Source organism: Galeopterus variegatus, unplaced genomic scaffold (genome assembly GCF_000696425.1).
Source record: "Galeopterus variegatus unplaced genomic scaffold, G_variegatus-3.0.2 Scaffold287, whole genome shotgun sequence".
NCBI lineage: Eukaryota > Metazoa > Chordata > Mammalia > Dermoptera > Cynocephalidae > Galeopterus > Galeopterus variegatus.
In genome coordinates this window covers 101,917-120,118 of record NW_007726398.1, presented here as the reverse complement: position 1 = coordinate 120,118, position 18,202 = coordinate 101,917, and the positions used below count along the sequence as shown (strand labels likewise).

Sequence of the window (18,202 nt, the reverse complement as noted above, 5' to 3'; positions counted from 1 at the left end):
CCGGCCGGCCCCTTCTCGCCGTGTCCCAGGGTGGGCGTCGCGCCGGGGCCCCGCCGCTGGAGCGTGGGGACAGCGGGACCTTGAGGTCAGCGCCTGGGCGGTCGGGGCCGCAGGGCCAGCAGCATGGGCAGCGGGGACGGGGGCGGAGGCGCCGGCTCTTGCGGCATTCTGGGTAAAGCCCCTTCCTGGCGCTGCGGGCGCTCGGCCCGGGGTCTGCGGCTGGGCCCCGCCCCTCCTGTGGGCCTGGGTGGTGCGCGGGGTGGGCAAATATGGCGTGAGGTCGCTGCGCCCAGAAAGGGATCGTGGGCTAGGTCCTGAGAGGATGCAGAGCCGGTGCCTTCCTTGTTCCCCTGAGAATCCCTCCTACCCGCATTCAAGCTCTCTCTTTAAAGAGCTCCCCCACCCTGCTCGCCGCTGCCGGGTGACTGCTGCAGCGGAGCCGGTGACAGGTGTCCCCTGGCCTCGCCAGCTCTGGTCCTGGCCGCCAGCGATTGAAGGCGCCTTCTCTGCCACCGCTGGTCAAAACTGGCCTCTGTATGCTTCTGCTTGCCTCTCCGCTTTGGCATACAAAGCACACCTTTTTCTGGTTTTTGCAGTTTGGGGAAGATGGTAACAGCCAAGCCAGGGAAAACACCGATTCAGGTATTACACGAATATGGCATGAAGACCAAGAACGTCCCGGTTTATGAATGTGAAAGATCCGATGTGCAAATACACGTGCCAACGTTCACCTTCAGAGTAACCGTTGGTGACGTAACCTGCACAGGTCTGTATGCACAGTTAGCTCCGATGACCGAGACTTGGTGTTGCTTTTCAGTTAGGAGAAAGGTGCCTTTTTTACAGAGACAGCTACAGAGAGCAGAATCTGAAACTGAGATCTCTTATCTTACATCATTAAGATTTTCCAGATTTATCTGATTCTCTATTTAAATTTTCTCTTCCCCGGATACAACGGAAGCTCAGAAACTGAAAAGTAATCCAAACATCCTGTAAGCCTCCTCTCATACCCTAGGATGCTCCTAGAGTTCGTCTAAGAATTTGGGAGAAGCGGGAAAGGTTCTTGGAGCAGTCAATGCCGGGTCAGTAGATGCTGTCAAGTTTCGTAGTGTCATAGATTATAGTAGATGCCAGGAGGCGTGACCCCAGAAATTCCTGAGCTTCTCCTCTCTATATATAGGACTCATTTGGCACTTTAGCTTTATTATACTCCTCTTGATTCTGTATCTAAGCAAAATGAGGAAGGGCAGAAGGCTCCGCATACACTATATTGCATAGCAGCTTCTAGTGCCTGAAACTGTACAATTATTTGGTATAAGATAGTATCCCCTTCTTTATACTGTTTATACATGAAGAAATAGGTTCAGAGAGATTATAAGTAAAATGTCCAAGGTCACATAGCATTGAAGTTTCAAAGTTCAGACTTTTTTTGGTCTGTGAGCTTGAGCAAATAACTGAAGTTGCTATTTTGTAAAAGTGGACTTTTTTATGTATCTGTTTAATTGCAAACACAAAAAGTGTTGAATACTAAATTTAATTTGGAAGAATGCCAACAAAAAAATTTAGTAGGAAGACTACTGTTCCACCATCTGGTAATCTGAAGGCATCATTTGTTTGTTTCTCTGGAAATCTGGAGTCCTTTATTTTCATTGAAGCCACTTTTAGAAAATTTTGAAGCTTTTTTGTCTATGTGATCGTAGGTGCTTGCTGGAAGGTTCGTCCTGTGAACCATCCGGTCAACACTGCATTACCGCTTTAGTAGTGTGTTTTAGACCAGGGTTTAGCAAACCTATGGCAACCATTTGGACTCACAAATGGTTCCCCTTTCCCTCTCATATTACCCTGTCTTCCTGTGTAAGTTTATCTGCCTCCATGACTCTTCTAAATACCATCAAAAGGCTAGTAATTCCAAGATCTCTATCTTCAGCCCAGGCGCAGTTACAGAACAATGCTATCAACCTGTGCTTGCTGGGCATCTTCTCTTTGATGGTGCAAGGGCATCTTCTCTTTGATGGTGCAAAGGCACCTCAGTCTCATGGTCCCAAGTTGAATTCATCTGTTCCTTCAAACCCATTCCCCCTGCTTTCTCTGTAGAGGCACCACAATCACCCAGTTGCTCAGTAGACATTTGGGTTTCATCTTCTTGACTCCTTCCTGTCTCCTTCCATCTTGTCCATCTGTTTTTAAACCCCATCTCCTAAATATCTGTTGGATCTGTCTGCTTCTTCTTCCCATCCAGGCCACTGTCATCTCTCACTTGCATTATAGCTATAGTCAGAGCTGTTTTGTTTGTCTTCTGGTCTCATGATAGCCACTCTCCGCACAACAACCAGTGTTCTTTCCAGCATTCTAATTTGTCTTCCTCTTCTTAGTCCATTCAGTGGTTTCCTTATCAACCTCTGGATAAATGCAAATTTCTTAACATGACTTACAACATTGCTTCTTAAAGTATAGACAACAGCAGTATTGCTATCTCCTGAGCACTTGAAGGAAATGCAGAATATCAGGCCCACTCCAGATGTATGGGATTAGAGTATAAGTTATAACAAAATTCCCAAGCAATTTCTGTGCACATTAAAATTTGAAAAGCACAAATTTACAGTACCTCTTCCCTCACCTCTCAGCTCTCTAGCCCTTTATCTCAAAATTCCTTCCATAAAGCTCTGACACTTCAGCCATACCCAACTACTTGGATGCAAGTATTTGGTGAGCTAAATTTCTTTCTATTCTGCAGCTCAAAAATATCATGGCTAAGGTAGGATTAAAAATTTGAATATGCTTACAAAAACAGCAAGGTGAACAGACATTAGTGACTTAGCTCTAAAATGTTATTTTCTTGTGAAAACATCATCCATTAAAAACAACTTTATCCAATTAAGTCCAGCAATTAGCTATTAAATGAAGGCTCTCGTGAACTAGACTTTACATTTTGGGGGCGGGGGGGGGGGAATGGGATACAACAGTAGAAATCCAGAGTATTTCTGGCAAATAATAATAGTCTGTATTAAGATGTGCTTATTTCTACACTGAAGAAAACAAGGTATGAAATGGAAAAAGATCGGCTAAAAGTGTTCTTTTAGGAATTCCAATTTGGAAGAAGGAAACAGATTTCCTTTTATTGTAAAATTTATACCAAATACAAGAGAATGTTAAGTGGGATATTAATTCTTGACATATCTTTCCAAATTAAATTTTTTTTACCACTTTAGGTGCTTTTGGAAAGAGTATTGGTCATGGAGCATCTCATGTGTCATAAAGTGGTGTCCTTTGGTTTCCACTAGGCACACTCTGGAACATGGCATGCCTTCAGATTCTTCCCTTAAGTGCACTTAAATGTGTTTGAAGTACAGTCTAGTATTATCTGCTCATGGCTGACAGCATAGGCCCATGGAAATTTGGGATGGTTTTTTTTTTCCCCAGCCATAGCAAGAATTTTGGATTAAGGGTGTATTTGGGTTCTTGTCCAGTATTCCTCTCTTTTCCTAAGTTATTCTACACCTTTTGCATAGTTTAGAATCAGCCATTGGCAACCCCATAGAAAAGCACTTGCCTAAGACAAGCCTTGGATTTCACAAGATAATACTTGATTCTCTAGGGTCATGCATTATAATTAACTTATGCTAGCTTTCAAGATACACCAAGTGGCACAGCAAGTATTGGGTTCTTCTCCCACTGGCGATGGCCATGCTATTTCTGTGTTGCCCAAAGGTCAACCCAAAGTGTTGAGTACATTTGTAGAAATGAGGGTACAGAGTGTCCTTTCTGCACATGGGCACTTCACTTTGTCAACAAAAAAAGCTAACAAACTTTACTATATATCTGTGCTTCTTGATGGATAATATGGGAATTACTAAGCTGTAATCAGGCCTAAAGTGGCCCAATTTAATACAGACTTTCTCACTTCTTTATCACAATTATTTGGGTAGCTTCAGCATGCAGCATTGTAAGTGAATACTCACATCTCATCAGCTTATGTAAAGCTTAAAATTCTGGCAGTTGGAAAAGAAACTTGAGGAGGTGGCAACAGCTAAACCTCATCTGTCATGGAAGAAATGACTCTCCAGTTGCCTACGTGGTAACAGTGTAGCTTATTCCACATGAGACACTGGTCTCCCAAGTAACTAGTAATTTCAGACTACCTAAAAGAGATTGTTCTCTTTTTCCCTAATCACAATTCCCACATGCTGAAACCAGATTCATGCAGGCCATCTATTTTATGCAGGATACATATAAATCTTAGGGGATTATCCTTGTACCCAGCAGATGATAGATCAAACAGATCACTCTTCCATAGTTATCTGGATGAAAAACAACGTTTATGATCTGTATTATCCCCACAGTCAGGTTAAATTTCCTGGCTGATAGTCTTCCTTTTTTGTGTAGTATATGTTAGTGTACTTTAAATATATGTTTATTAAGCACATATTACGTACAAGACACTACAAAACTTATGTAGGTGAGCTATACACAGGTGCTCCCATCAGGGAACTTACAGTCTGAACAGGGGAGAGAGGAGGTGAGGGATGTTGTATTTGTAAGAGTGTGTAATTTTTTTTTTTTCCCCCTTTTTGTCTTTTTTCGGGGCCGGCAACGGATCGCAACCCGCAGTGTCGCGCCCGTACTGGACCGGGACCGGCAACGGGATCGCAACCCTCGGTGTTGCGCCCGCCCCTTGCTCAGCCAGTGAGCGGCCGGTCTGTATGTGGGATCCGAACCCTCGGCGGGAGCGCCTCCGCGCTCCCAAGCAGCGCACTGTAGCAGTGCGCCACCGGGCCGGCCCCAAGAGTGTGTAATTTTTTTTTTTTCCCCCTTTTTGTCTTTTTTCGGGGCCGGCAACGGATCGCAACCCGCAGTGTCGCGCCCGTACTGGACCGGGACCGGCAACGGGATCGCAACCCTCGGTGTTGCGCCCGCCCCTTGCTCAGCCAGTGAGCGGCCGGTCTGTATGTGGGATCCGAACCCTCGGCGGGAGCGCCTCCGCGCTCCCAAGCAGCGCACTGTAGCAGTGCGCCACCGGGCCGGCCCCAAGAGTGTGTAATTTTTGGTAAAACAATTTCCTTGAAGGGTCAAACCAAATGTTAAATGGTTAAAAGGAGGGAAAGATTATGATCCATTGGGGTAAAAGGATAGGCTTCTTAGAGGAAGTGACATTTGAGATATACCTTGGATGACAGATAGATCAGAGTCCCATAAAAGAGGCTGGAGAGAAGGACATTCTATGTAGAAGGAATGACAAGAGCAAAGGCATAGAGGGTTAAGCAGAAAATGCTTGTCATTTATTTAGTAATTTGCAGGAAATTATTTTGTTTTATAACACTTTTGAAAAATGTTTAGCTTTGCAGTTCCTGACCCATTAATGCCTGACCCTTCCAAGCAACCGAAGAACCAGCTTAATCCTATTGGTTTATTACAGGTAAGTTGTACAATTTTTCCATACTTAACATTTTGTCTAATGATAAAAGATATAATAATTTGATAATATCACAGAGACTAGGACAAGGAATCAATATTTTAAAGATAAGATAATGAAATATTTTGTTTTCCAAGTTATGGTATTAGATATGACAGAACTATCTTGAAATTATATTCCTATTTATTTATGTTTTGGATTTTCTCCTATATACATTATCTTCTTTCAGTTTGTGGAATTCTCATTTGAGATCAACAGGACCTCAGGGTAGAGTGTTTTATACTTTATGAATATTTCTTGCCACTCTTGTGTCAAACCTTTCTGCTTCTGTTGAGACAGAAGACTTTATAAGAGTCCATATTGACTAACCTAACTCAAAAAAAGGAAGTATTCTACTTATTGCCTATTCTACCAAAGGAAAAAAAAATGTGTGTGTACACACACACATGCGCTCGCGCACACACACATATATTTAGCTTTGAATTTCTGCTTGCAGAATATCTTTCCTGCAGATTATCCGTGTGCTCTCTTGGACCCTCCCTTCCCCATTACCCACCCAGTCCTTTGTGCTCTTCTTCCTGCTCTATGAGTTTTTCTGTCTGTCCTCAACCTTGTCTGAGTCTGTTGATGTCTCTGCTCCTCATCTGCTGTTGATCGAATGCAGCGGTTAGCCAGATGCGAGTTTGGAAATCTATAGCTTTAGGAACTGATGGCAGTGAGGCCTCTAGTGTCTCCTCTAGTGTTCCCAAAAAAGGTCTTAACAGCCTGTCTTTCTAATTGAACTCCGATATCAGCTCACTATGGCTTAATGGAAGAATGCCATTCATAGCACAAAGCTGCTTCAGTTTTGGTATTATGGTATAAAGATATAAAATGTGGGAAATATAGGATCTTCCCTCATTTTTCCATTGCAGAATATCATTATCCTTTTCAAATATATAAATAGAAATGGAATCAAAATCAAGAAAGAGTATCATTTTTGTGATTGAGTCATGACATAGTTAAAATTACTATTAAAGCCTCATTTTGATGTTATAGGAATTGGCTATTCATCATGGCTGGAGACTTCCTGAATATACCCTTTCCCAGGAGGGAGGACCTGCTCATAAGAGAGAATATACTACAATTTGCAGGCTAGAATCATTTATGGAAACTGGTACTTATTTCTTATAATTAAAGACTTTTGAAATATTTTCAGGTGATGAATGACCATAGAAATTTCTGTTGTAATATCTTTTCAAATATTTCTGTGGGCAAAAAAATTTGATGCACTCCTATTATCTCTAACTATCTAAGGTTGAATTTAAGTATAAATAAGTTATTATTATTATTATTATTAAGCTTCAGGTTGTTAGTAGAAAGACAAATTATTGGCTCTGTACTTTAATTTTTATTGATGTTTTGGTGACTTAAAACTCATTTTGGAGAAAAAGAAATAGTAAACTCTTGGAGTTTCAACAGCTATTCTAGAAAATAGGACTAAAAGATTACATTTGAAATTGAGATGATTTTTAAGAGATTAGAAGGCAAAAATTATAGTGAGCTAAAAGTAGAAATGATCTTTTTTAATAATAGCAACTTCTGTGTTGTGAAGGACTATAAACTATGAGAAAAAGCAGTTATATAAAAAAGTACTAGTGAGAATTCCTGTGTTAACTTTGCCGGCATGTTTTTGTCATTTTTAAAGTGGCTTAAAATGGGATTTTACCTTAGGTATATATTAGTTTCAACTAATAGGCACTGTTTACCCTTGAGAGGTAGCATGGGCCACTACAGAAAGTACTGGGCCAAAAGCAGGAACCTCGGCTTCCTTTAGTCTTTGATTTGCAAGGATAAGCAAATTACTTAATCACCCTCAGTTTTTAAATCTGTAAAACAAAGGCATAGAAGTAGATAACTGATGGTGTCTTTCAATTCCAGCAGCTCCAATGCCTTTCTTATTCATGTTAAAGCAAGAAATTCCACATGGTTGTCAGTTTACAGAAGATCATAAGCAGGAAATAGACATTGACAGATAGGAGCTGTAATTCTAATGTATTTGTATAAATCTGAATAATCGGTCAGAATTAAACTAAATATGGTTCATTAAAGCTAGACATAGGGAAATATAACTGTTAAAGAAAAAACATGAGTTTCTTCTCTGATTAGACATAATACTATATACATTTGATCATCCTCTATGAACACTAATTTCTTTTCTAAATCTACCATTTCTTTTTCTTTATTTAGGAAAGGGTGCATCAAAAAAACAAGCCAAGAGAAATGCTGCTGAGAAATTTCTTGCCAAATTTAGTACTATTTCTCCAGAGAACCACATTTCTTTAGTAAGTAATGATCAGACAGCTACGGTAATATAATTAAGCATCTCTTGCTGTAGGAAACGTTCCTTGATTTCTTGTTGTACAGACACTTCAGAGTTGCAATTTTTTCAGATCTCTTCATTATTCAGTTATACACTACTCCAATTTTAGCTGCTTCCCATATGTGAGCCAGGGTCACAAGGGTGACCAGATGAAAGTGCTTGGAGACAGTCAAATTTAGCATAATGGGATGGGATCTAAAGATGATAGTCCAGTAATGCCACTTTTGCCTTCATAGTGACAGCACATTTCCATGCCATTGTTCATTCATTCATTTATCCACTTAGTAAACATAGAGTGAGCTCATACTGTGTGCCATGCTTTGTGCCGTATACTGGAATACAGCAAATAAGCAGTCTCTGTCCCTAAGGAGTCTACAGCCTCCTGAAAGAGAGGAAAGAACTCTACAAACTGGTCCTTACAGAGGGTGATATGAGAACATAGGAGAAAGCATCCAACCAAGACTAGGGGTTTGGGGAAGGCTTCCAGGAGGAGGTAATATTTAAGCCATGACCTATACTACAAGAATGGGAGAAGATAATTTCAGAGAGAAAAAAAAGCATGTGCAAAGGCCCAGGAGTGAAACATTGTAGGCAATCTAGGAACCCTAAGTAATTTGGTTTGTCGAGATCATAGTGTTGGAGGGAGAGAAGCTCAAACAATGAGATCAGAAAGGTAGGGAGGGGTTATATCTTAGAGGGACTACTATAAAAGGCTGGCCAGTTAGCTTGCTTGGGAGAGCATGGTGCCAATAACACCAAGGTCAAAAGTTTGGATCCCCATACTGGCCAGCTGCCAAAAAATAAAAATTAAAAAAAGGGACTACTATATTAAGGAGATTGAATTTTATCCTGAGGGTATACAAAGTCATTAAAGAATTTTAATCTGGGAAGTACAGGATCTAATTTTTACATTAGAAGGGAAATCACTTGGCTGTATTATGGTGAGTGAGTGAATATTAGGATCAGAGAGACCTGCTAGAATGCTGTCATAGAAAGCAGATGAGAAGTGATGGTGACCTAAACTAAGGTAATGGCAATGGAAATGGAAAGAAATAGGTAGATTTAAAAATTATTTAGAAAACTGGAGTGAAAGGGCATGCATGGTAATTGATTGAGTGTGGGGAGTAAGGAAAAAGGAGGAAATAAATCTTTTTTAGCTTGGCAACTGAGAACAGGTTGAGAGTCCCATATTAAAAATGCTTGGGACTAGAAGTATTTTGGATTTTGAATTTTTAGGATTTTGGAATATTTGCATGATACTTACTGGTTCAGCATCCCTACTCTGAAAATCCAAAATGCTTCAATAATCATTTCCTTTGAGCATGTTGGTGCTCAGAAAGTTTTGGATTTTGGAGCATTTTGGAATTCAGATTTTTGGATTAGGAATACTCAGTCTGTAGATGGTGGTACCATTCAATAATATGGGGAACACAGAAGATCAGTAGGATTTGAGGGGGCAGATAATGAGCTAAAGGTAAGATATAGTGAGTCTAAAGTGTCTGGAACATCTAAGTGGAGAACTGAATAATAGGCAGCTGGGCAAAAAGATATGGAACTTAGAGAATGGCTACACATGATATATAACTTGAGATTCTGATATTCTTAGATAGGTATGTCTTGTGGTACATTATCAGAGAGTAGCATATTGGGTGGCAAATGAGAAGGCACAACTATAGCAATGTCCTCACTGAGCTTACAATAAAATAAGGGCTCATTCTGTAGAAAAAAATCAAAGACTGTATACAAATAAGTAATATGATTTGGGTTTAATTTTTTTAATAGAAAAATATAAAACATTGCAGTTACTTTTTAAATTTAGATCAGAGATAACACCAAAAAAAAATCACAAAGCACAGACAGGTGAAATTTACCTAATCTTCAAGAAAGAGATAATTTCCAGTTCTATTTAAATTCTTCTAGACAATATATCTAACATAAGGGAAGCTTGTAAATTTATTCTCCAAAACCAACATAACACAAACACCAAAACCTGACAATAGCAAATCCCGCCAGAGCAAAAAGTGTGGATTGATCTTCTTTATGGTGAAATACCTTCATAAAATAGAACATTAAAAGAATAATATACCATAAATGAAGAGGGTTTATTTTATGAATGCAAGGATATTTTAAGGTTAGTAAATTTGTTACTATAATTAACCACATTAATGGGTCATAGGAGAAGAAACAATCCTCTCAGTGGATGACAAAAAGACATTTGATGAAACTCAGCAATCATTACTGATAAAAACTTTCAGGAAAACTAAAATTGTGGTTACATGTTTACACATTACACCCATTTCCATCAATATCAGAAATAAGACAAAGATGCCCTCTAACGCCATTTTTATTTTACCATGTTCTGAAAGTACCAACCAATATAATTAGACAAGAGAAAACAATAAAAAGTTGGAAATAAAAGGAGATAAAAATGATTATTAGCCACAAATGATATGACTATATCCCTGTAATACCCTAGAGATAAACTACTAGAAATGGTAAGAGAATTCATCAGATATCTGGTCATGAAATTAATATACAAAGCCAATAGCTCTCTCAAATTATTTAGAGTTTTGATGGTAAAAACCAGGATAATTAAAAGCAGAAAGTTAAAAATTATTGCTTCTGGGAAGGGGAGTGTAGGTGGGGAGAGGGAAGGTGAGGAGTGTTGCTTTTATACTACGTAACATTTGGTATTTTGCTGTATGTGTTATCACTGATTAACAAAACTTATGAAGCTTGATAACACTGGGCATTTTATGGAAAAATAGAAAATATATCCAGAAAAAGTACACTAGAAAAAAACCCCAATAGTTTTCCTATTTACAAATAATAAGACCCGGAATATAAAAGATCCCATCTTCAATAGTAGAAATAGTATGTTTGGGAATAAACTTAAAAAGAGAAAAAGTACACTAGAAAAAAACCCCAATAGTTTTCCTATTTACAAATAATAAGACCTGGAATATAAAAGATCCCATCTTCAATAGTAGAAATAGTATGTTTGGGAATAAACTTAAAAAGAAACGTTCAGGACCCACTGAGGAAAACTTTAAAACTCTACTAAAGGATATAACAAAAACGGACAAACTGTAGAGCTATCTCTTTGTTTTCGATAGGCAGACTTAGTATTGTAAATACATAAAAACGTAATGTAGTCTCACTCAAAATCTACCCTAATTCGTTTTGGACTTTTTCTTTTTCTTTTTTTTCCTTTTTGTCTTTTTTCGTGTCCGGCAACGGACCGCAACCCTCAGTGTCGCGCCCGTACCGGACCGGGAACGGCAACGGGATCGCAACCCTCGGTGCTGCGCCCGCCCCTCGCTCAGCCAGTGAGCGGGAACTGGTCTGTATGTGGGATCTGAACCCTCGGCGGGAATGCCGCCACGCTCCCAAGCGGCGCACTATAGCAGTGCGCCACCGGGCCGGCCCCATTTTGGACTTTGATACAACTTTACTAAGTTAATCTGGAAAAATAAACCCTCAAGAATAGCCAAAAAAAACTGAAAAGGAAGAGTAAGGGGTTGGGGGGGAGGTGTTGCTACCCTAGCAGAGACCAAAACATACTGTAAAAACTACAGTCTTTAAAATAGGTTACTGATACAGGAATAGACAGGATAAAATCCAGGTGTAGACGCTAATCCATATAAGAACATAGTACACGGTAACAGTGAGATTTCGTAACAGTGGGTGAGAGAATGGATTATTTAATAATGATACAGAAACAACTTATAGCGATAAAATCCAGGTGTAGACGCTAATCCATATAAGAACATAGTACACGGTAACAGTGCGATTTCGTAACAGTGGGTGAGAGAATGGATTATTTAATAATGATACAGAAACAACTTATAGCCACTTTGGGGGGCGGTGTATATATTTGTGTATGTGTATGACCTATATTTAGGACGCTAATTTATTTTTTACACCAAAATAAATTTCAGAAGGATCAAGTATTATAAAACATGGAAGAGCTTTCCTTTTTAAAAAATATTAGCATGGGGAAATTCTTTTAAAGCATAATTTAAAATCTAGAAACTTCAAGTAAAAGATCCATAAATTTGACTACATAAAATCTACTGTACAGCAGAAAGTCTATAAATAAAATCAAGAGAATAAAAACAGAGTGGGAAGAAATCATTTTCAGCTCATGACTATAAAGGGTTGTTTTCAGTACTACATATAAAGCTCTTACACATCAATAAAAAAGACAGCCCTATAGAAGAAGTACAGATGATTAGAGAAGAAAAGAAAACATTCAACTTCATTTATGCAAGATAAGATAACCTTTTAGATTGTCAAAAATCACAAAGTTTGAGGATGCCCAGTATTGGCGAGGTTGTGAGAAAACAAGTACCCTCCAAGACAACTGGTGGGAGTACAGATTGGTTCAGAAATCAGCTTGGAAGTATTTATCAAAATTAAAGCACACATGTTCTTTGACTCAGCAGTTTCACTTCTAGAAATAATTCTACAGAGAACCTCATGCAAGTGCAAAACAGTTTATTGCAGCACTTTTAGTAAAAGCAAGAAGGCAGAAATAATCTAAAACCCATAGTTGGAGACTGATAAGATAAATATAGTGCATTATGTGTGCTAATATGAGAAAAAGTGAACAAGATGTAGAAGAGTAAATTATCATTTTTGTTTAAAAAATTATATATGTGTATGTGCTTGCATCTGCATAGAACAATTATGAAAAGACACTGAAGTAAATGTTTAACAGCGAGTACCTCTGGGGAGTAGAACAGAAGTCTTCGGGAAAGGGGTGGTAAGGAAGAGAGACTTTTCGTTATATATTTGTTCTTGTTGCATGTGTATTTTTTACCATGTGAATTAATATGATTTTAATAGTACTTTTAAAATTTCCAATCAAGGAATGTGTTTTATTTTCTAAATGGAACAAATCACTTGAAATTCTATATCATGCCCATTCCTATGATCTTTTGAAAATCCCTTCACCTCTCTCAGGCTCATTAATAAAATAAGACTAAGGTTAGTTACCCTACTTCAGAAAGTAGTTGTTTTTATTAATGACTTATGGAAACAATTTGAGAGCCATGAACTAATGTAGAAATGTCAAGCATTCTAAGACCAGAGATGAAAAGGGAAGGATATAGGGGAGAATAAAGGAAAGAGGAAGAGAAGAAAGAAAAAGGAGGAAAATAAACTCAGTTAGGTTCTGGGATATAAGTCTGATAAGAACTTTTTGACATCCTACCATTCATTTGAATTTGTTCTTCTCAAACCCAACTTGCATATTTTACGTTTCTACCATTATTTTTGTTTTCTGCTTTACAGCTGTCAGTTATAATGATTGATATTTATACAAAAAACCATAATTTCCTATTTTAATTTGTAAATTGCCCCTTTAGGCAGATTCATTTTTTTGCAGATTTGCTTATGGTTCTCTCTAATATCTTATACCTCTTAATGGGACCATCAGAAAATTCCACTGAGAAACCTTTGTACCATTCAAAAAAGTATTTTTAAATACTTCAGCATATTGTTGCAAGGGCTTCTTCTTTTTCTTTTTTTAAATATTGTTATATTTGTCAAATGTATATACTTGTTAGTGTTGTCTAGTTTAAATTGAAAAGTTGACCAAATGGTATCTATTTAAACATGCTTTTTAAAGGATTAAATGTGAGTGCTTAATAAGTACTATACTTTTAATTCTACTGGTACTGGTGTTGGAACCCAGTCCTAATGAAGTGTCTAAATATTCATCTCTGTTTTTCAGACAAATGTAGTAGGACATTCTTTAGGATGTACCTGGCATTCTCTGAGGAATTCTCCTGGTGAAAAGATCAACTTACTGAAAAGAAGCCTCCTTAGTATTCCAAATATTGATCACATCCAGATGCTTAGTGAAATTGCCAAGGAACAAGGTTTTAATATAACTTATTTGGATATAGGTATGATTTTTTTTTTCTTTGGCTTCTTCCAGGACATTTTTCTTTTTAAAATGTGTTTGAAAAACAAAAATTTCTTTTATAACTTATTTCATTGATCAGAGATTCTAATTATCTATAATTACCAGAGCAGTAATATACATAATTAGATGTCTCATTCTTGTGGATAGCATTAATAGCCTACATCATAAAAACAACAGATAAGATTTACAGAGTTTTACTGTGTGCCAGACACTGTTCTAAAGACATTACGTATATCAACTTACTGGATTCTCAGACAAACTCTATGAAATAATTTTTATTATCCTTATTTATAAGTGAAGAAAGTAAGGCACAGAAAGATTGAGAAATGTACCCAAGATCACCTAGCTACTCAGTGGTAGAGCAAGATTAGGGGAAGAGTCCCAGCAGATACACTAGTTGTTAAACTTGCCCTGTTGAGTAATTTGGCAAATGAAAAGGCACCCACATTTCTAGCACAAGTACCAAGTATGTGGGGGCCAGGCCTCTTCACTTTGTCACTGTGTGCCAATTCTAGGAGGTAAATGGAGACAATTCAATTTGTAGCTTTATCCCATCCCAGCTATGATTGTCTGTATTTTCTCCAGCCCTTAGTCGTTTAGATAGACAAATACACACAGATGGGAAGGCAAATTAATGTGGATTTTCTTTTAATTCAGTTTATAAGCTGGTTAATTGTATGCGTGTGTGTGTGTTTGGTGTCTTGATTTAACATCAGCATATAGTGTGAAGAATTTGATATTCCTATTCCAACCTCACTGAGATATAGTTAGAGCTACTAGCACTGAGGAAGTAGGGTGCTTAGCATATCAGGTCTGAAAGAACCGCTACTTTGGGATTGAATGATAAACAGAGAATGATGCAGAACCTAGGAAGTTAGTGCAGACAGATGGTCAGAAAAGGTGGCTGATGAGAGACCATTCATTCAATACATATTTATTAGTGTTTACAGTTTCCTGAGGCTTTGAGATCCAGGGATGAATGAGCCGTATCATGAATGGACTATGGAAGATATAGAATCTGGGAAAAGAAGGAAACCTGAGATGAATTTTTAGATTATGAATTAATGATGCCTTTGAAACACTTCTTACCAATTTTAAGAACTGAAGAGTTTTTGTAAATTATAGAACAGCAGTCTAAAAACCAGTCTGTGTAGCATCTATATAGCTACCTTTGAAAGAACCTAGATACTCTTCAAAGAAAGTACACAAATGACCAAAAAGCACATGAAAAGATGCCCAACATTATCAGTCAGTAGGAAAATGCAAATCAAAACCACAATAAGGTACTGCTTTACACCCACCGAAATGGCTATAATCAAGAAAATGGAAAACAGTAAAGTGTTGGCAAGGATATAGAGAAATTGGAAACTTTTACATTGCTGATGGGAATGTAAAATGGTTAGGCCACCATGAGAAAAGTTTTTAATTCCTCAGATGGATTACCATGTGACCCAGCAACTCCAATCTTAGGTATATACCCAAAGAATTGAAAAGTGTATTCAAACAAATACCTGTACACACATGTTCGCAGCAGCACTATTCACAAAAGGCAAAAGGTGGAAACAGCCCAATTGTCTACTAACGAATGAGTAGAGAAACAAATTGTGGAATATACATACAATGGAATATTATTCTGCCATAAAAAGGAATGAAGTTCTGATATATGCTACAATGTGGATGAACCTCACAAACATTATGCTTAGTAAAAGAAGTCAAGACACAAAAGGTTCACATTATATGATTCCACTTATTTGAAATATCCAGAATAGGTTAATCCTTAGAGACAGAACATAGATTGGTGGTTGTCAGGGGCAGGGGGAGGTAGAAATGGGGAGTGACTGTCTAATGGGTGTAGGTTTCCTCTCGGGGTAATAAAAATGTTTGGGGACTAGATAGAGGTGGTGGTTGCACAACATGGTGAGTGTACTAAATACCACTGGATTTTTTTACTTTAAAATGGTTAATTTTATTTGAGTTCTGCCTCAATTTAAAAGAAAAAGAAGCCTAGATGCTAGAACTAGAAAGCCTCTTCGCTCATTAAATAATCCCATTGTATCTGGATATTTTCCACTAAATCAAATAGCTAAAATAATAGCATTTAAATATGATTACTTTGAATAAATCATATCCCACCTGTTTCTACTTCTCCTTGCCCCATTTCAACCATCTTTAGTAATAATTATTGAGAAGAGTATTTGTTTCCTGGGTTCAGGCATTTTTTTTAAAATATCATAACCCATTTACAATATATAGAGAGAACCATACTCTCTGCACAAGGGAGGTCTTGCTCTGAACAAGATTATTTCCTGGTTTAAATGCCTACTGAAAATGACTTCCTGGTGGAAAATACAATGCAGTCCTCCAGCAAATAGTTCTTTCTCTTTTAACAAAGTTGCTATCGTTCAGTAATTTGCAAACACTGTTGAACTAGCCACATTAGCATTTCCTTGGGAGCTTTCTTTAAAATGTGGGAATCAACCACCTGCAGCCACCAACCCTGCATTTCTGATTGAGTGGACTAGAGAGAGAGACTAGACATCTGTATTTCTTTAAGGTTCCCACAATGTGTTTGAGAACTACTGCTATACCTGAGCAGTCGTTTTGGGTTTTTTTGTTCATACAAACATAACAAAGTTGATGGGTAAGTGGAGTAGTATACCATGGATGCTTAAAGAGAAAGACAGTAATAAAAACTGTGTTGTTTTTACGAAGGATCTGCTTTATACACACTTGGCATTAAGCATCATGTTTGAATATGTCATTACAGAAGAACTGAGTGCCAACGGACAGTATCAGTGTCTCGCAGAACTTTCGACCAGTCCCATCACAGTCTGTCATGGCTCTGGTATCTCCTGCGGCAATGCACAAAGTGATGCAGCTCACAATGCTTTGCAGTATTTAAAGATAATAGCAGAGAGAAAGTAAACTTGGAGCAACTTAGAAATCACTTCAGTCGCACATAAAAAATTCCCATCTCGCCCCTTCCCAAGTAAAACATTTACTGTAATGTTTGAGTTTATGTGTTGTTTCTAAATCTCTTGATAGATTACATCAACACTCGTTTTAATTATCTCCTAGTAGTTGTTATTAAACTCTTTTTAATGGCTTCAACTTTGTATTGGTATATTGGATTTATAAACTTTGTACCACAAGGCAAAGTGTAGCACCCATTTTTCAGTGCCATGCACATAGGAGGAAAAAACTGCATGTTTGTTGTTGATGATGAAATAAAACTACTGTTAGCAACAGTCTTTCTTACTGGTGCTTAAACTCTTCTTCACGCAAGACTTTGTAAAAGGAACTCAAAAGAAACCTTTTAGAATTAGAGTATTGAGAGACAGCACTAAAAGGCTTTTAATGAATGTGATTGTTAAATTTCAGGGAACATGATTGGTCTGCTGTGTATTCGAATCCATGTAATAAAGACCTGTTCTAATAGGGTTCTGCTCATTTTATTGAAGAGCCACTGACTTGACTTTGGTCGCTTCTTTTTAGCCATTCTTGTGAGTAACATTTTAATGTGGATATTCTATTATTTACATATCTCTAGTTTACTTCTGAAAGGCGGCCTCAGCCGACCCTACAGAATTTTGAAGCTAGGATGGCCTTTCGGGTTGTCCTAATATGGGGCAGTGGGACTAGTCTTTGAATGCAGGCTGCGCCAGGAAGGAATTGTGACCTCAGGTGAGGTGACTCTCATCAGGGCAGTTCTGAAGAGATCTGACAGCTGAGGGCTGACTGCTGGCAGCACTCTCAGAAGCCAAGAACTAAGTCCTCCAGGATTGAATGGAAATCTGAGAGGCACATCACAGCACTCCCTGAGAGCAGAGGAGGAGTTCTTCATTAAATTACGTAATGTGCGTCAACAGTGTATCCCCAGAGGCCACTGTAGTGCCGGCACATTAGTGCTCAATAATTTATTGTGTTAGTATTACCATCATACTTGGCTGTTTTTGTCTTCATCTTTCTAATTCATTTATCACTTACTGGATGCCTATCATGTGTTAGAACTGACATTATAAAGATGACTATGGCATAGTTGCCAGTTCAGCCCATTTGGGAAACTAACCTAATATGTTTAACAGGTATGACTAGTTAGATTGGTTAGGAACCTTAACAGAGGGGTGAACGAAATGGGATTGCATCATAACATATTCTCCCTCTGCCCAGTGGAGCTTCCTTTCCTTCCTGGGGATGCGGGGGGGGGGGCAATCCCTAATAAACCTCCTGCCCACCAATCTCCATCTCAAAGTTTGCTTCCCAGGGAGCCTAACCTGTGACATTTGGTACCAGAAGTGGTGCAAGAAAGCAGATACTCCAGTGGGATTTTGGAGCTGGGTCTCCTGCCATCTGGTTTATAGGATGAGACCACCCTCACTGGTGGTAGGTAGAGCACACCATGACAGTGCAGTTGTTAAAACTTTCACCAATAATGAACTGGGATGGCATGCCAGCAAAAAGGAATGCACTGCTGGGCACAGTATATTAGGCGGTTAAG

At 38.4% G+C, this 18,202-nt stretch overlaps 1 protein-coding gene across 1 annotated transcript in view; it reads left to right on the top strand.

Annotated features, from left to right (window-relative positions):
- PRKRA (protein kinase, interferon-inducible double stranded RNA dependent activator) overlaps window positions 1–17,145 on the top strand; it is a 17,655-nt gene extending 510 nt beyond the window's left edge. The window contains exons 2-8 of the mRNA XM_008567051.1: window positions 597–885; window positions 4,760–4,782; window positions 5,332–5,410; window positions 6,446–6,563; window positions 7,637–7,731; window positions 13,510–13,684; window positions 16,472–17,145. Coding sequence (XP_008565273.1) covers window positions 597–885; window positions 4,760–4,782; window positions 5,332–5,410; window positions 6,446–6,563; window positions 7,637–7,731; window positions 13,510–13,684; window positions 16,472–16,629 — 937 coding nt within the window. The 3' untranslated portion in view covers window positions 16,630–17,145. The remainder of the gene's footprint in view (window positions 1–596; window positions 886–4,759; window positions 4,783–5,331; window positions 5,411–6,445; window positions 6,564–7,636; window positions 7,732–13,509; window positions 13,685–16,471) is intronic.
- The last annotated feature ends 1,057 nt before the right edge of the window (window positions 17,146–18,202 follow it).